The sequence below is a fragment of the Xenopus laevis genome, chromosome 7L (genome assembly GCF_017654675.1).
Source record: "Xenopus laevis strain J_2021 chromosome 7L, Xenopus_laevis_v10.1, whole genome shotgun sequence".
In the NCBI taxonomy this organism is placed as follows: Eukaryota; Metazoa; Chordata; class Amphibia; order Anura; family Pipidae; genus Xenopus; species Xenopus laevis.
Window position 1 is genome coordinate 36,047,907 of NC_054383.1, and position 23,128 is coordinate 36,071,034.

The 23,128-nt window shown below is 40.1% G+C and overlaps 1 protein-coding gene across 1 annotated transcript in view; it reads right to left on the reverse strand.

The window, feature by feature from the left end:
- Nucleotides 1–5,936: 5,936 nt before the first annotated feature.
- The window catches only part of LOC121395461 (ankyrin repeat domain-containing protein 11-like), a 32,760-nt gene continuing 15,568 nt past the window's right edge, over nucleotides 5,937–23,128 (reverse strand). The window contains exons 18-33 of the mRNA XM_041569025.1: nucleotides 13,844–13,895; nucleotides 12,878–12,944; nucleotides 12,664–12,735; nucleotides 12,169–12,240; nucleotides 11,522–11,572; nucleotides 10,719–10,766; nucleotides 10,210–10,269; nucleotides 9,942–9,998; nucleotides 9,758–9,835; nucleotides 9,574–9,651; nucleotides 9,420–9,467; nucleotides 8,660–8,800; nucleotides 8,083–8,139; nucleotides 7,683–7,739; nucleotides 7,103–7,150; nucleotides 5,937–6,821 (exon numbers count right to left, since the gene is read on the reverse strand). Of these exons, the coding sequence (XP_041424959.1) occupies nucleotides 6,754–6,821; nucleotides 7,103–7,150; nucleotides 7,683–7,739; nucleotides 8,083–8,139; nucleotides 8,660–8,800; nucleotides 9,420–9,467; nucleotides 9,574–9,651; nucleotides 9,758–9,835; nucleotides 9,942–9,998; nucleotides 10,210–10,269; nucleotides 10,719–10,766; nucleotides 11,522–11,572; nucleotides 12,169–12,240; nucleotides 12,664–12,735; nucleotides 12,878–12,944; nucleotides 13,844–13,895 (1,054 nt within the window). The 3' untranslated portion in view covers nucleotides 5,937–6,753. The remainder of the gene's footprint in view (nucleotides 6,822–7,102; nucleotides 7,151–7,682; nucleotides 7,740–8,082; nucleotides 8,140–8,659; nucleotides 8,801–9,419; nucleotides 9,468–9,573; nucleotides 9,652–9,757; nucleotides 9,836–9,941; nucleotides 9,999–10,209; nucleotides 10,270–10,718; nucleotides 10,767–11,521; nucleotides 11,573–12,168; nucleotides 12,241–12,663; nucleotides 12,736–12,877; nucleotides 12,945–13,843; nucleotides 13,896–23,128) is intronic.

Consider the following 23,128-nt stretch of genomic DNA (forward strand, 5'->3'; position numbering starts at 1 on the left):
TACTTGCCTGGGACTGGCAACCTTCCCCCCTTTCTCCTCCACTCCTCTGTAGCTCACTCTAACAGCCAGAGAGAGAAGACAGAACTTGTGGAGGAGTGTGCTGTGTGAGCGCAGAAGAAGTCTCCTGCACAGACTGACTCTCACTGACGTTTACCTCGTAGTCATGGTGGGGCAGCAAACTGCAGCAGGCAGTCTCTCTCTCAGAGTCTCCTGAGACGTCCACACGCTGTCTCCCCAGCCCCAGTCTCCACAGAGGGCAGGCACAGTCTGACTCCAGCCAGCCAGAGTAAAGCCGAGGGGAAAGGGGCGTGCTGGGCAGCACAGCTCTAGTGACGTCCACACTCTCACACACCCAGTCTCCACACAGGCCAGCCAATCGAAGCGGGGGGCGGGGCGTGCCGGCACAGCAGCAGCAGTCTCTTCCTCTCCAGGGAGCTGCACTGCAATCAATTTTTAGGAATTTGATGCGGGCCAATTTAAAATGACACCCCTGCTGGTACAGTGAGTGTGTGAATGAGCTGCACTTAATAAGGGTTTGGGCACAGCCAGACTCGCATCTCCCTGGTAACCCCTCTCTGTCGGTACCGACATGGCCACCCCCCTCTCAGACTCCGAAGCAGATCAGAGTGAGGGGCATAGCCTACCTCACCTTAGTGATAGACCGGAACGTGTCCACCCCGAGGGACTATTATTTCGCCCTAGCGCACACGGTCTGTGATCACTACGAGAAGGACCCATAAATCAGGGGTCAGGCACCATTTAACTTACTCGCAGTATCCACAATACCTGCCCTCCATCCCTGGCATCTAAATCGTATATGTCGGAGGCGTGGCGCGGCTAGCATGACGTGACGTCACGCCCTCCTCTCAAGTTCCAGCCCTCTGCTCTGAATCTGATTCCCAACCCAAGTCTCCTCCTCTCCGCCCCTTTTAAGAACGTGTATGTGTATCCTATTCCTGCGGCTGCTGGCTGGCTGGCGGCGTCACGTGCAGCAGTGCGTGCTACTATTTGGGGCCGGGCATTGGGCGGTTTTTCCAAGTCCAAACCCGCGGCACCTATTAAAACTAGCCCAAAACTAGCCATTGGCGGGTTTGGACTTGGAAAAACCGCCACCACGCTTAAAAAAACGCCCAATTTGGCGGGAAACCACGCAGGTTAAAGTTTCTGTCCTACAGCTGCAGCCAATGCAATGACTGTCAGTCAGCGTGAGTGAGGCCAAAACAGCAGGTTAGGCTGCACCAGGTCCCTGGGCGTAGACGGCTTGTTTTCTTGTAGAAATCAGCTGACTTGGTTTAAAGGGACAGGATGTGGGAAGTCTTGTGCTCTCAGGAGTTTGTGTTGCTTTATGTAAGATTTCTCTTGATAAACTCTGTTGTCTCCGCTTCCAGCTTTGGTTTCAAGACTTGGAGAATATAGAGAGAATATATAGATTATAATAAAATATTTTATTAGATACTATCTTCATGCCATACATCATGGATGTTCAATCAGGTGCCCTCCAGCTCTTGTTTACCTGACACTCAAGGATCAAGCATTCTGGGAGTTGAGGTTATTTAATGATCAGCAGGTTTCATGTTCAATATCCCTGAATTATTTAACCCCCCCCCCAACCCTTAGCTATGACTCTCTCTCTGCTCTTTCTGATTTTTCCATCGGTCTCCCTCCCCCGATTTTTTCATCTGTGTCTCTCTCTGCTTTCTCCGATTTTTTTCATCTGTCTGTCTCTCCCTCCCCCAATTTCTCCATCTGCGTCTCTTTCTGCTTTCTCCGGTTTTTCCATCTGTCTCTCTCTCTGCTTGCTCTGATTTTTCCATCTCCATCTCTCTCTCTCTCTCTCTCCCTCCCCCAATTTCTCCATCTGTGTCTCTCTGCTTTCTCCGATTTTTTTCATCTGTCTCTCCCTCCCCCAATTTTCCATCTGTGTCTCTCTCTGCTTTCTCTGATTTTTCCATCTCCATCTTGATTTCTCTCTCCCTCCCCAATTTTTAAATCAGTCTCTCTGTCTCCCTCCCCCGATTTTTTTCATCAGTGTCTCTCTCTGCTTTCTCCGATTTTTTCCATCTGTGTTTCTCTCTGCTTTCTCCAACTTTTTACATCTCCATCTGTCTCTGTCTCCCTTCCCCGATTTTTCCTATCTGATCCCTATTGTAAGCAGCAGTCCTGTCCTGCTTTATGGCAGCTGAGATTCTAGCTATCTGTATAACAGAACATTCTGTCCCAGTGGCTGCACAGATCCTATCTGATCCCTATTGTAAGCAGCAGTCCTGTCCTGCTTTATGGCAGCTGAGATTATGGCAGATGCTCACCTTGCCTCATGGCCATGGGCGTAACTACAGAGGAAGCAGACCCTGTGGCTGCAGGGGGGCCCAGAGGTATAGGGGGCCCCATGAGGTCAATCTCAACATATACTGGTAAAACAGGGCAACCTTTGGATATGTTGGGGGCCCTAAAATTAATTTGCTGTGGGGCCCAGTAATAACTAGTTATGCCATTGCTCATGGCAGGAACGGCCCTGCCTTTATATAGAGTTGCCCTGTGGTTTTCCTCCTAAAGCTGCCACCCTAGACCCTCAATCCTGCCTTGTCACATAACATAAGACTATTGGAGAGATCCTCAGATGTAGAATTTGGTGTGTAGAATGCTTTGGCCTTGTATCTGGCAGGGTTTCTAAGACATTGGGCATAAAGCAACGGCCTTACTTGCCTTCAGGCCTGGATTTGTGGTGCGGCCACAAAGACATGGGCCTACGGCAGCAAGATTTAAGGGGCAGCATGCAGCCCAGTTGGAATCTAAGAAGCACTAGGGATGCACAGGGTCAGACTGGGGGGCCCGGGGCCCACCAGGACTGCTGTCCAGGGGCCCCCCTAGTGTGACGCACAGGCTCGCTCAAATCTAATTATATAGAGAGGGGTTCTGGCCCTGACGGGGGCCCATGAGGGTCGGGACCCCCCTGGTTCCGACACTGGGGATGCATATTCCTGTACACATAATCCCCAGTACTCCGGCGCATCTGCACAGTCACATGCAATTTATTGAAAAATATTTTGACATGCATCAAGTTTGACGTGCGTCAAATTTTTTTTGTCGCAGCAGATTTTTCACTGGCAAATTTTTGCCGCAGTTTCACAAATTAGTTTGCGGTTGGTGAAACTTGGAAATTTGCCTTGAATCCATGCCTGACATATTTATTCACCCATCACTAGTCAGCAGTAGTCAGTCTCCAAACAATCCTTCCTTCTTTTGGCCGTACCTTAATCACCTTAAATGTGTATTCCTGGGATGAGTTAATAGGGCAAAGTAAAAAATAGTTGCACCACTGGCATGTAAACAACTAAGCAATGCTCATTGTTACTGCTTAAATATAAAATATACAGATATCCTAAACTCAAATCCCAGTAATGACTTCATTTTGCCCCAGTAATTCATCCCAGGAATAACACAACAGTTAATAGTGCTGCTCCAGCAGAATTCTGCACTGGAATCCCTTTTTCAAAAGAGCAAATGGATTTTTTTATATTTAATTTTGAAATCTTACATAGGGCTAGACATGTCTCCCAGGTGTCCCCAGTCATGTGACTTGTGCTCTGATAAACTTCAGTCACTCTTTACTGCTGTACTGCAAGTTGGAGTGATATCCCCCCCCCAGCAGCCATTCAACAGAACAATGGGAAGGTAACGAGATAGCAGCTCCATAAGATAACAGCTGCCCGGTAGATATAAGAACAGCAGTGGGGGATGTGTACTGTAGTTTACCATGTGCTAAATTGGGAAAGTGCCTCACAAGGAAACTTCGGGCGACTTCGGAAAATGAAGCAATCCGAATGCCTTCCCCCAGGCGTTTTTCATTCTAGCAGGTGGAAGGCAGCAGAAGGCAGTTCAGGGAGATTAGTCACCACCAAAGAAGAGGAGATTTGTCGCCGGACGACTAACCCCCCCAAATCTGCCTGTGTGTCCTGACCCTAAATCCATTTGCCTCTTCTCTCTGCGGTACTGTGGTATGAAGAGGTGAACAATGTAGAGTCTGAGTCTCAGTGTGATCAAAGCTGTGATTTACAGGTGTGAACAAAACAGGGATTTATAGCCTGAATCTGAGGTGGAACAATTCAGGGGCCAGTTAATCTCAGTACCAGCACAATGTAAATTCTACACAACGTACAGACACAGCAGCCAGACTTTAATGGGGGCCATACCAGGGGTCAGTTGGATAGCATTGTTCTAAGTGCATCTGACCTTGGTTGCCAAAGACAGCTCATTTGCATTTGAAACAACAAGGGTTTAATGGCAGAGACACACTCTCAGAATCGGGGGGAGATTTAGTCACACAGCACTTGGATCGCTTCGTTTTTCGAAGTCGCCAAAAGTTTCCACGGAAAACAAAGTGCTCCGAGTGCTATCCCACTGGCAATTTACAAAGCCGACGGGAAGGCAGGGGAAAGCAGTTCGGGGAGATTAGTTGACCAAAGAAGAGGAGATTTGACGCTGGGCGATTAATCTCCCCAAATCTGAGCGTGTGTCTCTGCCCTAATAATGTAAAAAGGTTCACACCTAGGACATTTGTTGTAGGAAAGGGTAGAGAATAGTGATGGGCGAATCTGTCTTGATTCGCTTTGCCGCAAAATTCACAAAACGGCGTAAAAAATGCAAAACAGTGAAAAATTTGCCAAAAGCATTTGATGTAAATGGGCGTCAAAATAATTTTGATGCAGAACAATTTTGACCCGAGCTACAATTTTTATACGCATGACTATGTTGTCCAAATGCATTAAAGGGGTTGTTCACCTTTGAGATAACAGTTAGTATGATGTAGAGAGTGATATTCTGAGACAATTTGCAATTGGTTTTCATTTTTTATTATTTGCAGTTTTAGAGTTATTTAGCTTTTTATTCAGAAGCTCTCCAGTTTGCAGTTTCAGCAATCTGGTTGCTAGGGTCCTTATTCCCCTAGCAACCATGCACTGATTTGAGTATGAGACTATTGTATAAATAGGAGAGACCTGAATAGAAAGACGAGTTAAAAAGTAGCAACAACAATACACTTGTAGCCTTACAGAACATTTGTTTTTAGATGGAGTCAATGATCCCTATTTGAAAGCTGGAAAGAGTCAGACTAAGAAAGCAAATAATTAAAAAAATATAAACAAAATAATGAAGACCAATTGAAAAGTTGTCCATTGGCCATTCTATAACATTCTTATGGTTATGGAGTGCTAATTCCTGTGTTCTTTACAAATGGGATCTGTAGCCTAATGGGTTAGGTATTGGTTTTTGAAACAGGGTCATGACTTCAAGACCTATAGCTAACTTTATGCAAAATGATTTACATACCCTAAAATTTCAAATTCAATATTATATGTCATTAAACATAAATATTAAACACTAAAGACTGTTTTATAGCATATAATATTGAATTTGAAATTTTAGGGAATGTTTCAAAAACCAATACCTAAACCATTAGGCTACAGAGCACAATGTAAGGCAATGTAGGAATTAGCACTCCATAACCATCTCAGAGTTGAACACAACCTAAGTGACAAAACGATTTTGCAAATCATCCAGACTGTGGCACACAATAGTAACAGAAGTTGGAGGAATGTTTCGCCAAGTTTCCCAGACCGAAATCAATACATTTATGTGATTCACTTTTCTGCATACGAAGCCAATGTCAAGTTCTTCCTATTAAGGGCTAAGTGTACCATGCGCCACCTGGTGTTCATTTTCAGTAATGCAGTTGAATGAAATTTTTTTTGTTCGTCAAGGCAACGTGAGGAACTGCATATAGCGCACATAGCGCGTGTTTCCCATTTAGTTACAGCGCGCCAGACACACAAACCAGGCTGACTCTATCTGTATAGTACAGCTTCTTCTCTATGGTCAGTGAGCCCTAATGAACATTGTCTGTCACTTCAAACCTATTCTCCTTCATGACTTTTAGGAATTTTCTTCCCGACCCTAAGATGTTTATATCTCCTATATCAATGAAATAATGATCTACTGACATTCACACTAAAGTTCCCACTACCTCTGCAGTCACACTCCCGTCTCTTACACCTACAGCCACTACTCAACTAAAAAGAACAGTTTCAATAAACAAAAACATTTTATTAATGGGTTCTTAAAATGGACAAAATCGTCCTCTGCTCTTAGGCCGGCTCCATTTTTGATGATAAGATTTTTCAGGCCCTGCAACATTTTATTAATGCGTTTTTAAGTGGATGAAATCGTCTTCTGCTCTTAGGCCGGCAAAATTTTTGCTGTTAAGATCTTTCAGGCCCTGCAACATTTTATCAATGCTTTCTTAATATGGATGAAAACTTCTTCTGCTCTTAGGCCGGCAACAATTTTTCCTGGTAAGATCTTTCAGGCCCTGCAACATTTTATCAATGCGTTCTTAATATGGATGAAAAATTCTTCTGCTCTTAGGCCGGCAACATTTTTGCTGTTAAGATCTTTCAGGCCATGCAACATTTTAATGCGTTCTTAATATGGACGAAATCGTCTTCTGCTCTTAGGCCGGCTCCATTTTTGCTGTTAAGATCTTTCAGGCCCTGTAACATTTTATTAATGCGTTCTTAATATGGATGAAATCGTCTTCTGCTCTTAGGCCGGCAACATTTTTCCTGGTAAGATCTTTCAGGCCCTGCAACATTTTATCAATGCGTTCATAATATGGACGAAAACTTCTTCTGCTCTTATGCCGGCTCCATTTTTGCAGGTAAGATCTTTTAGGCCCTGCAACTTTTTATCAATGAATTCTTAATATGGACGAAATCGTGTTCTGCCCTTAGGCTGGCTCCATTTTTGCTGGTAACATCTTTCAGGCCCTGCAACATAAAGTACATTGCTTATAGTAAATACAGACAACTTCAGGCATAATATTTATTAACTAAATGGTTGCTTCACATCTCCCCATACTTCTTGTCTTCTTTTCACCCTCCCTTTATACCTCCACATAACAGTTCACAAACCCATATGTATTATAAGGAATAATGTTCCTCTTCTCCAAAAATATGATATAATATGGTAATATGATATATTGACATAAATATACTATATATTATTACAGAACCCTTTGGTGCCTTTGAATATCATAGAGGACACTTACTCATTTCTATTCTGACTTGAAAAGTTGGCTTGTTCCAAGTAAAGAATCCTAAAATGAAAAATAACAGTTAGGGCATAATACACATTCTAATAACTAGTCTGTTTTATTTTCATATAATTCAGAAGAGGCATGAATATGTTGTTAAAAAATTTTGTCATGCGACTTACTAAAATTTGCGTACAGGTATGAGACCTATTATCCAGAATGCTTGGGACCCAGGGTGTTCCAGATAATGGATCTTTCTATAATTTAGACCTTCATACCTTAAGTCTACTAGAAAATCATGTATTACATTAACATTAATTAAACCCAATAGGCTGGGTTTGCTTCCAATAAGGATTAATTATATCTTCATTTGGATCAAGTACAAGTTACTGTTTTATTATTACAGAGAAAAAGGAAATCATTTTAAAAAATTTGTATAAAATGGAGTCTATGGGAGATGGCTTTCCTGTAATTTGGAGCTTTCTAAGTAACAGGTTTTCAGATAACAGATCTGTATTATAAAAAATAATGAGGATCTTAATTGTCATTTTGGGGTTCTATTCCTTTAAAATAGATATAGACAAAAACATTGTACCATTGTTTACGCATGCTTGCTTGTCTTTCTTCCATCTGCCAGTGTGATTTCGAGGGGCTGAGAAAGAAAGAAATTATAGTTTCAGTAAAAATCCCAAAATAATGATAAAATGGGAATAAAGTTTATAACCATTCCATTGATCTAAACAAGGGTGTTGCCCTACTGTGTTAGATATAATCTGGTATTGTGTAAAGTAGATGCAATCATTAACATGGGGCTACATTTTCTGCCCTCTAGATTGCACTAAATATCTGCTATCCACATATAAAATTCAAGATATCAGGGGTTCCTAATATCATACTAATTTAAGTTTCACAGACCTACATATAGAACATTCATGGTAACTACTTCCTCTGCTTCACATTAACCCTTAAAACACAAAAAATGTAAAATGTCTCACCATGGTTCCAAGAATGTTGCCTCTCTCTCTTCCACTTTGGGGGGAAATCTTCAAAGGCTAAAAATCACAAGATAGTAATGTATTGTGAATACATGTTATTTCTGCATATAGCTTGATTTATGCACGTTGTGTCCAAGAACATTATAGTATCAACTGGTACAGGCATGGGAATTCTTGGGACCTGGGGTTTTGTGGATATATTATTATATAGCATGTTTTTCCATTCACCCTGCAGAGCTTACATTCCCATTACTCAATTAATAGTATATCCTCTCTAGGGCTTTATCAAGTTTATCTACCCCCTGTATTATTGGCTTGAACCTCATGCAAACACAGGGACAGCATATAATCCCTGTACAGAGAGTAGTAGTCAGTAGTTACATAGTCAGAGTCAAGACAAGGATTACAGCGCTGCAAGTCAACAATTCCAATCCCAATACCACCAGTTCCAACAGTTATGTGTATAGGACGGGGTCATAGAGCATTAACGTCCATAATATTGAAACGTCAAGCTTTCAAATGTTTTTAGATTCTTGAAAGAAAGTGAACTGTGAATTATTAACAGCCAACAACTTACTTATTTTTCTCCTTTTAGCCATCTCGCCTCTTTCATCCATTTTCTTTGGCATGCCGCCTCTTTCATTCATATTTTTAGGCCTTTTGCCTCTTTCGTCCTTTGTTTTAGGCATGCCGTCTCTTTCTTCTATATTGATGTTGTCTAGAAGACAAAGAAGATAAAAATATATATATATATGTGTATTTAGAGAAATACAATGACCTATCTAAGATGAGCAATAGAGTAAAGCTTGAACTGCCACACACTCTAGGGTCACTATTATAAAAAGCTAATTTACATGAGTGTAATCATGCTTGGGCGCAAAACCCCAAAAAACAAATGATAACATACAGACTACCTGCAGAAGATTTTAGGGATCAAACGCAGAACCCTCATATTTAGTAATAGCAATCAATGTGGTGCTATGTAGCAGTCAGTGTCATTGTTAACAGAATATCTTCTATAATATGATGTATTTTACAACTATGATGTCATTTACTATACAGAATGCAGTGTGCAAATAAAAATGCCACAATCGGCCACTTTTTTGCGATTTGCACACTGTGTTCTGCCTCAACGGAATGGCCACAGGCCTCAACACTCTGGTAAATATGGGGAGGGCACTTCTTTGCAGGACTGGATATACTTGTAACTACAGAATGATACTTGTATAAATCTATTAATCCCCAACTTTGTTACGTGGCAAGAGAAGGCCCTGACCTTAAAGTCAAGCTTAAAACAATCTAAATAGTAAAAATGTAAAGACTAACGAAAAGCCTACCCATTTTTCTTTTTCTGTTCACAGGCCCATAGTCTGCTTTGGTGGTATCTAGTAGGAAAATATAGACATAATTAATTTAAAGAGCTCAATACACTTGGCATACAATATAAATATCAATATGTACATGGCAGGGTATAATAATGGTATAACTTACTAGCAGTTGGGCGACGTGACTCATCTTTTTTCCACCTTGGGGTGATATTGACAGGCCCATTGTCTGCTTTGGTGGTATCTAGTAGGAAAATATAGATATAATTAATTTAAAGAGCTCAGTACACTTGGCATACAATATAAATATCAATATGTACATGGAAGGGTATAATAATGGTATAACTTACTAGCAGTTGGGCGACGTGACTCATCTTTTTTCCACCTTGGGGTGACATTGACAGGCCCATTGTCTGCTTTGGTGGTATCTAGTAGGAAAATATAGATATAATTAATTTTATGAGCTCAATGTACTTGGCATATAATATAAATATCATTATGTACATGGAAGGGTATAATAATGGTATAACTTACCAGCAGTTGGGGGCTCTAACTCTCCTTCTTTCAAAGTTGGCATGACATTTTGTTTGACTGGATAAAAAGAAATATTTTTCATAAAAATCATAGGATAATGATAAAATTGGAATTATAGTTGTAAAGATAAGCATCTAACAGGGTATAGTGTCAATGGTATAGGCACATGGGCAGTGAATTTGAATGCAATTCCCATTACAGCTCACTGGGGTACCACAAGCCTACACTGACATTGTCCCTATAGACAGATCAATGAAATTCCACTTACCAAAAACAAAAGTTGGGCGCCGCAACTTGGGCTTCCACAGTCGAGTGGTGTTCTGCAAGACTGGGAAAACATATTTATTATAAAGATCATATTATAATGATAAACGAGAGAAATATTATTTTATATAAACACAACGTAATTTGTATTTCTTTCACCCTCATTCAGATTATCTGGCCAGGATCCCAGGACAACCAATCAGATCACTAGCAGCCAGTTGAAAAAGGATTGGTTGCTATGGGTTAATGCCAGGGTGCAAATGTGCCCAATATTAATTAATGACAAACATAGGGCCAAAAGCACTTGATGGAAGGGCAGCCTGGTGGCGCTTTAAGATGATATTTAGGGTATCTATCTGCTGTTTTTTTTAATTGGTAAAAGTGCAGATTATGGGATAATTAGGACTAATTGGACACTTCTGGATATTCTTGATATTCTTGTTATAAGGGAAAGGGGATGTGAAACTAAAAATTTCAAAACCCACATTTACATTTGAAAAAAATAAATCTTACTGATTGTTTTCTTTTCAACAGCCCCTTTGTCTTCTGATTTAGTGGAATCTAGAATGGAGAAATGTACAGAGATACTTTAACCTTTATAAGCTCAGCACATAAAATACAAAGAGGGTTATGAGATATAAGTATGAGATATTAGAAGCAAATATTACTCTAGTTCTTATCACCTATAGCAACCAATAAACAGGTTGAATTTACTTGTCACACGTTTACCAGAAAACATCTCCTTGGATGCTGTTGTTTACTGCACTTGTGCAAGCTTTGTGTCTTTTATTATATATGGGGGGGAATATAGATACATTTATATGAATATAAGGCCAATGATTTGAGAGGAAACTTCTTCCTGACCTTTCTCCACCTAATGTCCCAGACCCACTAGAGTCAGTTTAATTGTTGGCTTGAAGGGATGATTTTAAGGGACAAAGTTGAAAACAAGGAACAGGTTATATGAAATGACGAGATAATGAAAAAAGGGAATAAATGTTATTTATGTATTCGAATTCACTAAGCACTGTAATCTCATTCCATTTGAGTTTTCCAGTGCCCCACATTGGCTGGGGCAAGCGCATAAACAGTACAGAACTCTAAAATCACTAAAGTGCACAAGTGTCCCTACTAGAAGTCACACCAGGGACACCTGGGAAGAAGAAGAAGATGGTGGCCTAGCACTTAGTGAACATTAACTAAAGCTGATGTGCCAGCCAGGGGTAATAGGTAGGTGACTAAATTCACAGAAGTACTTAACAACTTGGCACCTCCCAGTAATAGTAATTATGAAAGTATTAATAGCCAACGCTTACCAGTGCTGCTTTTTGTTTGAAGGACATCTACTTTCTCCATATCGATGTTATCTAGAAGGTAGAAATGTATAAAAAGTCAATGCTGTTTAGAAGCTGAACACACATGACAAAAACTACCATCATACAATAAATACATACAGAATCAATAGTGTATATATAGAGAACCATGGGCAAGGGGGGAAATGTAAACCCTATACTACAGACAGGGCGGTGCAAAACTTAGGGGTATATTTATCAAAGAGTGAAGTTAATAGTGAAGTTCCACCACTAGAGTGAAATTCCGCCACTTCCCATTCATTTCTATCGGGTTTTTAAAGGCGTATTAATCAAAGGGTGAAATTTCACTTTCACCCATTGATAAATACGCCTTTCAATATCCCATAGAAATGAATGGAGAGCTGGGGAATTTCACTCTGGTGGCGGAACTTCACTCTTTGATAAATTTACCCCTTTGACACAACCCCATATGCATAGGCCCCAATACATGTAACTATTTCAATAAATGGCATTTGAATAGTCCAAAAGTACAAATGAACCCACAGAACTCTTTCCTCATCAACTGGATCGTATGCTAAAGGATTAGACGAGCAAAGCACAATACATTAAATTATGTTTGGCTTTTTCTTATTTTTAATAAAGATTCATACCTGTCTCAACTTCCTGCTCTTTTTCTTGAATCAGATCTTTAACAGATCCCGAGCTCCTAACTAAGGCTGGGTCTAAAAAAGAAAAAGTGAAAGAAAGGGTAAGTTCTCCTTATGTCTAACTATACCATTGTATAAAACATTTATATATACTTGTACAGGTATGGGACCTTATCCAGAACGCTCCGGACCTGGGGTGTTCCAGATAACGGATCTTTCTGTAATTCTGAACTTCATATATAAAGTCTACTAGAAAATCATGTGAACATTACATAAACCCAATAGGCTGGTTTTGCTTCCAATAAGGATTAATTATATCTCAGTTTGTATTAAGTGCAAGCTACAGATTTATTGTTACAGAGTAAAATGAAATCATTGTTAAAAATATGGATTATTTGGAAAAAATGGAGTCTGTGGGAGATGGACTTTCAATAATTTTTATCTTTCTGGATAACGGATCCTATACCTGTATATGTATAAATGTAGATATAATTATACCTGTTTTCTCATCATTCTCCTCCTCTTTCACTTTTAAATCTAGGAGATCCATTTCTGGTCTCTTGTCCTTTGCTGATAAAAAAAAGAGAGAAGGAAGGGTTGGTTTTCCTTTGATCTGACACCATATCAGCCACAGAGCCAAAAATAGTATTGAAACTGAAGCCATACAAATCTATACAAAGCTCTTTTCAGCAAATAATATTATGATTTCTACCTGATGATTCTCTTTCTGCCTTCTCTCCATCCCGAGACCTCCAAGACTTTATCAATGGGGCCTTGATCTGTCAAGGAAAAGTTGAATAAAAGATTTTTAGTTGAATAAAAGTATGTTTATCTAAATTATTGGGGAAAAACTCTGGTTAAGAGATCCCATAATTGTATCTATAAATATAGATATAATTATACCTGAGTTTTTATCATTCTCCCTCTTCTTGCACCTTCGAATTTGGGACATCAACTTTTGGTCTCCAGTCCTTTGCTGATAAAAAAGGAGAAGGAAGTGTTAGCTTTCATTAGGTCTAACAGCATATCAGCCACAAAAGAAAAGGAAAAAATCTTGAATATGAAGCCATACAAGTCTATACAAAGCACTTTTCAGCAAATAATATTATGATTTCTACTGATGGTTCTATTCCTTTTGCCTCCTCTCCATTCTGAAGGTCCATCAGAGACCCCAAACCTCATCACTGGGGCTTGATCTGTTAAGGAAAAGTTGAATAAAATTTTTTTAGTTGAATGAAAGTATGTTTATCTAAATTATGGGGGATAAGAGATCCCATACTTGTATATATAAATATAGATATAGTTATACTAATGTATCTATTGTCCCTCTCTTCCAACCTCTGATGGTTCTTCTACCTCCTCTATGTCCCTAAGTCATCAGAGACCCCCAAGATCTCATCACTGGGGCCTGGTCTGTCAAGGAGAATAGAGATACGGTTAGTCTTATCTGCCTTATAGTTAAAAAGAAGAGTCCTCAACTGTACTTAAAGATACTTCTCTGTAATAAAGAGCATACTAATACACAGGTTAGCCAAATGTTGCAAACTAGGGTTGAAACCCTAAACTGGATGCTGGGTTTGGTGCATCCCTACTTCGAGAAGCCAATTTTTCTAAGACATTTTAATGATGTCATTGTATTATTCCAAAAATACCTTAAGTAACTAATAAAGTCCATTACTAAATCTTTAAAATCCACAGTCTCCTCCTCAAGATTATACTCCATTCTCTTTCTAACATAGAAAAATAAAAGAAAGAATTTTTATTTGACAGTTATTAAATTCATACTTGTACTACACCATTATCTTAATTTATGTACAGGTATGGCACCTGTTATCCAGAATCACGGGAACTTCCCCATAAGGGTAAATATTAAATAAACCCAGTAGGTTTGTTTTGCCTCCAATAATGATTAATTGTATGTTCGTTGGGATCAAGTACAAGTTACTGTTTTATTATTAAAGGTATGGGACCTGTTATCTAGAATGCTTGGGACCTGAGGTTTTTTGGATAACAGATCTTTCTGTAATTTGGATCTTCACAACTTAAGTCTATTAAGAAAATCACGTACACATTAAATAAACCCAATAGTCTGGTTTTGCTTCCAATAAGGATTAATTATATCTCAGTTGGGATCAAGTACAAGCTACATTTTTATTACAGAGAAAAAGGAAATCATTTTTAAAATATTTGGAGTCTAATGGGAAATAGCCTTTCCTTAATTTGGAAACTTTCTGGATAATGAGTTTCTGGATACTGTACTGAGAAAAAGGAAATCATTTTTTAAATTAGGGAATTATTTGATTAAAATGTAGTCTATGGGAGGTGAGCTTCCTTTAATTTGAATCTTTCTGGATAACAGGTTTCAGGATAATGGATCCTATATCCTGTACAATAAATAGGTTTATATATTGAACATACATTGAATTACATACATAGCAACCAATAACTGATACAAGAGGTGGGGGCCCTGCCAAAAGAGTTTACAATCTAGAAGGTGAAGGTGTTAAGACACAAGGTGTGGGAATAAAATCAAAAGTAAGTGAGATGTACCATGGAGTATTGCATATTTTAGATGAATGCCCAGCCATGTCTTTGGGGTCCTTTTGTCTTCAGACCCCATGTCTTAGGCTTGCATGGCCTGTCCGTGCAACATCTTGAGCTTCACAAGTTGCCAGACTTTTGGATAGAGGATCAAGTGGTTCTCCCGTTTTAACATTGGGATTGGCTGTTCAGCACCTCCCAACTAAACAGGGGCGCAACTACAGAGGAAGCAGACTCCATGGCTGCAGGGAACCCAGGAGGTAAATGGTCCCATGAGTCCCTAATTCATATATAATTTCAATAAAAACTAGTAAAACAGTTTGGGGACCTGAAAAATAATGTAATGTGGGGCCCAGTAATATCTAGTTTAACCTCTGCAACTAAAGATCTTTTACTAAACTCGATCTCAATGTGACACCGTTGTGCTCAGGGCAGAAAATAGCTCAAATGCCTCATTCCCCTGTCATTGCCTCCCCCAGAGTTTTATGGCAAACATATTGCCTCAGGAAGCTCAGTTAGTGATGGTGAAAATCTTGAGCCATAGGCCTTAAATGGGTTGTTCAGCTTTTAGTATGATGTTGAGCTTGCTATTCTGAGTTCATTTGCAATTGGTTTTAATTTTTATTAGTTATTGGTGTTTGGGTTATTTTGCTTTTATTCAGTTGCTCTCTTCAGCAATCTGGTTGCTAGGTTCCAAATTACCCTAGCAACTATGCATTGATTTGAATAAGAGACCGAAATTTGAATAGGAGATGCCCTGAATAGAAAGATGAGCAATAAAAAGGAGGAATAACAATACATTTGTAGCCTTACAGAGCATTTGTTTTAGATGAGGTCCATGACCCCCACTAAAGGTTATGGTAAAGGTGAACTTCCCCTTTAAAAACATACTGGTATTTGCTACTTTAATGGGGCAGAAAAAGCAATGATTACATACATTACTAATGTACAATAATTCTATATGCTGAGCAGCCAAAATGAAACATGATCATGGGTAGGAAGCTGGAGGTTAAATTGTATGTTTTATGTTTGGTGCAGCTAAATACATGCCCACCCCTAAACCTCATTGGTTATGTTCCCACCCGGGTATAAATGTACATGTCTATTGACTTGTTTGTTTTGTGTTTTGTGTGTGAGTGTCCTATATCCCATGCTGCTATCAACTGACACTCTCACTCAGGCCCATTGCTAAAGGCAGTTGGTTTAGCCGGTAGTAACTGTAAGAAGGGCAGCACATCTCTATACAGACTGTATCTAGGGATCTGTTCTAATAAGAAGCACATCTATATTAAAGGTTTGTCTAGAACTCAGGCTGAATAACTCCCTTTCCCTCCAGTAAAGCCTGATGTCCTTATAAAAAGCCTGCTTGGCATACAGAGCAATAGGACAGGGCATTGCCTTTTTTCTTTCATAGTTCACAATTGTAACACATGAAAGTCCTTATTTCTCATGAAATCCACTGCTGAAGTGCAATAATAATGATATATCTAGCAGGGAGCACTAAGTGATAGTGATAGCGTGCCATGGCTACTTACAAATTGAAACAAAATTCTGATACTAATACTCAGACACTGAACCATGGAATAAGGGCTAAATATAGCGGTACCTTGTCATACTATAGGATATAATATTGTACATAAACTTACCTGAAATCTCTCCGAAAAACAAATCTCTCTCTCTCCAAAAACAAATCTCTCTCCAAAAAAAAATATATATCTCTTTCCAAAAAACAAATCTCTCTCTCTCTCTCCAAAAAACAAAACAAATCTCTCTCTCTCCAAAAAACAAAAACAAATCTCTCTCTCTCCACACAACAATCTCTCTCTCTCCACACAACAAATCTCTCTCTCTCCACACAACAAATCTCTCTCTCTCCACACAACAAATCTCTCTCTCTCCAAACAACAAATCTCTCTCTCTCCACACAACAAATCTCTCTCTTCTCCAAAATAGCTCTTAATGGAAATGAGCCTTACACAGCACAAGATGTTATTCTTATTATGATGTCATCGGTCATCAGCCAATAGCAACAGAGCAGATGACTCACAAAGGTGTTATCCTTATTGTGATGTCATCTGTCTTCAGAGAATAGCAACGGAACATTTTTATTTAAAATTTTAAGAAATGGTGGAATCCTATACATAGGCCCACAGTGCTGTGTTATTGGAGGGGTTGTATTTTATATATACTTTTGGCTAAATAGGAGGTAAAGTAAATTTGGAATTTATATACAAGTATGGGACCTTTAATCCAGAATACTCAGGACTTGAGGTTTTCTGGATAATAGATCTTTCCATAATTAGGATCTTAATACCTTGTCTACTTAAAAATAATTTACACATTAAATAAACCCAATGGGCTGGTTTTGCTTCCAATAAGGATTCATTTTCCAAATAATAGATCTCCCTGTATTTTGGATCTTCATACCTTAAGGGACAGATTTATCAAAGGTCGAGGTGAATTTTCGAATGAAAAAAATGTGAATTTCGAGCTATTTTTTGTGTACTTCGACTAGGGAATAGACCAAATTCGATTCAAATTTGAAAAAATTAAAAAATCCGAATATCGAAATTTATCATGTACTGTCATGTACTGTCTTTTTAAAGATTCTACGTCGACCATTCGCCATCTAAAATGTTATTATGCCAGGTTCATCCTCATTAAAGAGGTGGTTCACTTTAGAGTTACCTTTTAGTATTCTCTAGAATATGTAAATCTAAGTAACTTTTCAATTGGCCTTGATTTTTTCTTTTTTATAGCTTTTTAATTATTTGCCTTCTTCTTCAGATTCTTTCCAGCTTTCAACGGGGGTCACTGACCCCATCTAAAAACAAATGCTCTGTAAGGCTACACATTTATTGTTATTGCTACTTTTTGTTATTCGTAGTTTTATCCAGGCCCTCTCCTATACTGTACATATTCCAGTCTCTTATTCAAATCAATTCATCGTTGCTAGGGCAAACTAGGCCCTAGCAACCAGACTGCTGAAATTGCAAGTTAGAAAGAAGGTCTAGAATTGCTGAAGAAAAAGGTCTCAGAATATCGCTCTCTACGTCATACTAAACATTAATTTAATGGTGAACAGAACAACCCCTTTCAAGTTATTTGGGGGAAGAGAGTAAATGATGCTGGTTGGCAGGCGAGGCCTCAGTGCTTATATACATATATATATATAGGTGAGGCCACTATGGGTGTCAGGCAAGGTGAAATATACTTGCTAGGTTTGACATATTCAGTGTAAGAGACAAATGTCCATTACAGTCCAGAAAAAGACAGAAAGGCAGTTTCAGACTAAAGCAGATGGGATGGATACATATTAACATATTCCTTCATGTAAATAAACTAGACACACCCAGCAGCTCAGATTTCTGGTAGAGCGTGAAGCCCACCCTAATATCTTGTGTACTCCAAGGTAGGCCCTGATCTCCTCCCAAAATAATGAGCCAGATATAGCTGCTAATAAACTAAACAGGAGAGATTGGGGAGTACATTTTTACTATAGGGATTTCACTTCACCAAGTCACTAGAATTGAATATACAGGTATGAAATCCATTCTCTGGAAACCCATTATCCAGAAAGCTCCAAATTACGAAAAGGCTCCCATAGACTCCATTTTATCCAAATAATCCACTTTTTCTCTGTAATAATAATAGTAACCTGGTGTATTCCGCAAAACAGATCTTTCCGTAATTTGGCTCTTCATACCTTAAGTCTACTAGAAAATCATGAAAACATTTAATAAACCCAATGGGCTGGTTTTTGCTTCCAATAAGGATTAATTATATCTTAGTTTGGATCACGTACAAGGTACTGTTTTATTTATTACAGAGAAAGAGGAAATCATTTTAAAAAAAATTGGATTAATTTGATAACATGGAGTCTATGTGGGACATTCACTAAGATGTGTAATTGCGCCAGCGTCCGCTTCGCCGCACTTCGCCAGGCGTATTTTCGCCAGCGCTACGCAAATTCACTAAAATCCGAAGTTGCGCTCAGGGGTAGCGTAAGGTTGCAAAGTTGCGCTAGCGTTAATTCGCCAAGCAAAGCGAAGTTACGCTAGCGATGGTTAATTTGCATACGGCGCCAAATTCAAGTTACAATGGAGGTATATGTAGCAGCACTACACAAGCCTGGGAAAACTTCAAAACAGCAAATAAAATGTTTATTTTGCCCTACACATGTGCCCACTGTATAGTTAAGTTGCCATGAGTTAGGAAATGTACGGGGAAGGAGGGTAGCCCCAAAAAAATTTTTCGATCTTTTTCAGCCCATCACCCATAAAAAATGATAAAACGCCAGCGTTTTTGGCACTTAGAAAATTTTTAAACTTTTTTTGAAGCAATCCCTATCTACTCTATTGCACTTCGCCTGGTCTGAGGTGGCGAAGGAAGTCTGGCGTAAAAGGTAGCGTTCAGAACAATGCGTGCGTTAGTGAATTTGCGTAGTTACGTCCGTTGCGCAAATTCGCCAGGAGTAAGGGTGTGAAGTAACACTAGCGAATTTACGCCAGCGTCCGTTAGTGAATCGGCGAATTAACGAAAATGCCCAACGCTGGCAAATTCACGCTAGCGTTAGGCGCTTTGGCGTTTAGTGAATTTGCCCTTATGGGAGACAGCCTTTCCGTATTTTAAAGCTTTCTGGATAACTGGTTTCCGGAAAATGGATCGCATAACTGTATGGCTGATTGAAACTTTTCAATTGGTCTTCATTATTTATTTTAATTATTTACCTTCATCTTCTGATTCTTTCCAGCTTTCAAATGGGGGGGGTCAAATGTATTGTTATTGCTACTTTTTATTACTCATCTTTCTATTCAGACCCTCTCCTATTCATATTCCAGTCTCTCACTGGATCCTGCATGGAAGACCGTCTCCTCCGGTTCCAGCTCTGCCTCCTGGACAATTTGCAGTTGCCCCCCCAGGTTAGTGCCACCCCCACACACTTATTATACTAATTTGCACTTACATTCACACTTACACACAGACAATTTTGGGGGATCAGGGGGGTCACATACATTTACAGCACTCACGCCTGCAAACGCACACAACAGGCAATTTGGCTATTGTACACACATACTATTGTGTCTCTTTTTTTTTCTATCGCATTTCTCCTTTTTTTGGCTGAAAAAATAGTTTTATTGCCATTGCAAATAGCGTGTTCACTAATTGCACCGTACAATACCTTTTGTATGTTATTTCGGTGATTATATTGCAATTTCGGTGATTTCGGTGCGTTTTTAGCCATTTTAATTAATTTTCAGCTTGCGCAGGTGTTGCTCACTTATTTCTGTCCGTAAAACCTATTTGGCCATGCTAAAATATTCAAACTGTGATTCTGACTGCTGATTACACTAGGGGGCAGATTTACTAAGGGTCGAATTTCGAAGTTAAAAAAACTTCGAAATTCGACCCTCAAATTGAAATCCCTCGACTTCGAATATTGAAGTAGAGGGATATTTACCGTATTCAATCCATCAAATAGAAACGATTAAATCGTTCGAATTGAACGATTCGAACGATTTTAGCGATAGATCGAAGGATTTTTATTCGATCAAAAAAACTTAGAAAAGTGCTCTGGAAGGTCCCCATAGGCTAACATTGCACTTCGGTTGCTTTAATTTGGCGAATTATGAAGTCGAAGTTTTTTTAAAGAGACAGTACTTCGATTATAGAATGGTCGAATAGTCAAACTATTTTTACTTCAAATCATTCGAATCAAAGTCAAATGGTCGAATATAGCCTATTCGATGGTCGAAGTACCCAAAAATTTACTTTGAAATTTTGAACTTTTTGAAATTCGAACCATCGCTCGAGCTTAGTAAATCTGCCCCTAGGTGTGAAAAAAAAGCATTGTTTTTTATGGTTTTGTTGGATTTTAGTGATTTTATTACATTTCGCTCTGTTCTTTGTTACTTCATTTGCCAATGGAATTTTGTCTGCTATATATCCATTTGGGGGTTTCTGTGTGCGACATAGTTGGTTTATTTGTGCATATCAGGCATCAAGTTGTTCAGTAGACCCCTGGCATTCATATTTAGGATTTCTTTTGCTTGCATGGTACGAAATGTGGGGTATATAATTGGCTATAATTTGGGGAAATCTCCGACTCAGTAGTTTGGAGCAGAAAGGCATGGGTACCCATTTTAGATTCAGTAGAATGGGGGGGGGTAAACATATATTTCTGTGTTTTTACCCCATAATAAATGCAATCAATGTGTTGGGAGGTGTGGGGTGCAGGAGGTCTCAACACAGAGGAGTTTGCGGTTGGGGGTCCCAGGTGATGTTGTTGGGAGCCCCTGAGGCTGCAGGCCAACCCCCCCCCCCCATCCAACACTGGTGCCCAACCTTTACTAAGGAATAAAAATGAGTGTATGGATTGTGTCACATGGAAAATTGGGCTTACCACAATTTTTAAACCATTAGATGGGGGTGACCCACACCGAGTGTCCAACTACCTTATCTCTGGTACAGGTCTCTTATCCTAGCCTTTGGTTCTCTATATTAACCACCCTAGGATGAAGGGTACTTCATGTGCATGTACCTGCTAAAGCCTTGGAGGAGGAGGAGGTACTTAAAGGAGTAGTCAACCCCTTCGGCGCTAAACCCTCCCCCCTCCCCTGTGTTGTCCCCCCTCCCTCCTCGCCCCTGGCCTCCTCCCCCGGGCAAATGCCCCTAACTTGCTACTTACCCCTCGGCGCAGGTCCTGTCCATGGAGTTCACAGGCGCCATCTTCTCCCGTGCAGTCTCTTTCTGGATTGCCCAGCGTTTGGCAGCGCATGCGCAGTAGGAGTATTCAGCTCTACTGCGCATGCGCCGAAAGTCACAAAAAAGGTTTCCGATTTCTTTTTTCGGAAACTTTGTGACTTTCGGACATGCGCAGTAGAGCTGAACCGGCAAATGCTCCCTACTGCGCATGCGCCGCCAAACGCTGGCAATCCAGAAAGAAGACGCACGGGAGAAGATGGCGCCTGTGAACTCCATGGACAGGATTTGTGCCGAGGGGTTTAGTTCTCCTTTAATGGGAATAAACCTGTGGATCATAAACAAAGATCTCTGGTGTAGTGTGATAAAGAGTAGATCCGCTATTCATCTATAATCATTAGGTTCTTTGATGGATGCCGTCTCTTTGTATCCTCTGTGTGATTCTGAGTGTGGTTCTGAATATGTACTGACTATTGGGACTCTATCCTCTAAGACTATTGGGACTCTAAATAAATAATAGCTAAATTGCTGTATTTTGTATTGTAAACTTACTGTACCAACTAATTATCTAATTATATATATTACACACACACACATTGGTACAAGAAGGCTCTTTGTCATGGGGGGGCTGTACATATAAAATGACAAATTACAATTCATACTTGAAAAAATCTGAGACACAAGTATATTTTTGAATATTTAATCTTTCAAAGTTTCCAGGAAGTGATATCCATGGGAGTACCACTGATATAAAGCTCAAAGCTGGATGGATGGTGTCCCGTAGAGGTATTTCTAAGAGTTACTGACACATTACTGCCCTTTATACATTTACACATGATGTAAGATATGACATTCAGAAACAATCCCCAGGTCTCCCTCCCCTCATTCTCCTGGTCTCAGTTTCTCATACAGCAAGCAGGGCCATTTCTCGACCGTCGGGATCCGTACCATTTCCTATGACTTTTTTGGCCCATTTTTGGAGACGACTATACAATGGGAAGCCCTTGTTCTCCTGATAAAGGTACACTCCAGTGATCTCCTGCCACTCAGGGCTTGTCTGGGCCTCGTCCACTGGGTACTGGCTGACTACTTTCCTTTCATCTTTGTCCAAAGCCACAAAACCAAAAAACTCTTTAACATTATTGGCAGCAAGGACTTTCGCATGGACCTCAGCAGCAGGGTCGGACTGGCCTTGCCGGGGTTACCGGGAAAAATCCCGGTGGGCCCCAGCCTTGGTGGGCCCCTAGCTAGGCCATTCGTTTAGTTAATATTTGACTGCATAAAAAGATGATTCGATTTGGCACATATGCAGGCAGTGGGCGGTGTGGGCCCACTAAAATGAAATCACAATGGTTACCGGTAAGTGATTGGTAAGTGTGGGCCCACCGCCGCCTGTTGCCCGCTAGTTACTTCCGCTTCTGCCCATAGCTGCTGAGGCCCTTCTCTGCTCTGCTGCTAGGGACTGTCCGCCCTGCGCCTGCCACGTAATTCTACGTTTCAGGCAGCAGGCAGCCAACCACGTCCCTCCTCCGTTCTATGGTGCGGTCTGGGTGCAGGGGCCAGACAGCTCGCACAATCAGAATCAGGCCCTCAGGATGTTTTTTCGCATCAGTTAAGCAGTTGCTGGCAGCTGCAGAAAATGGGTGCTGTGGGCTTCTGAATATAGTGCAGCTGAGTTGGAGCCGCAGCGAGGAGAACCGGATAGAAATGTAGCATGAGA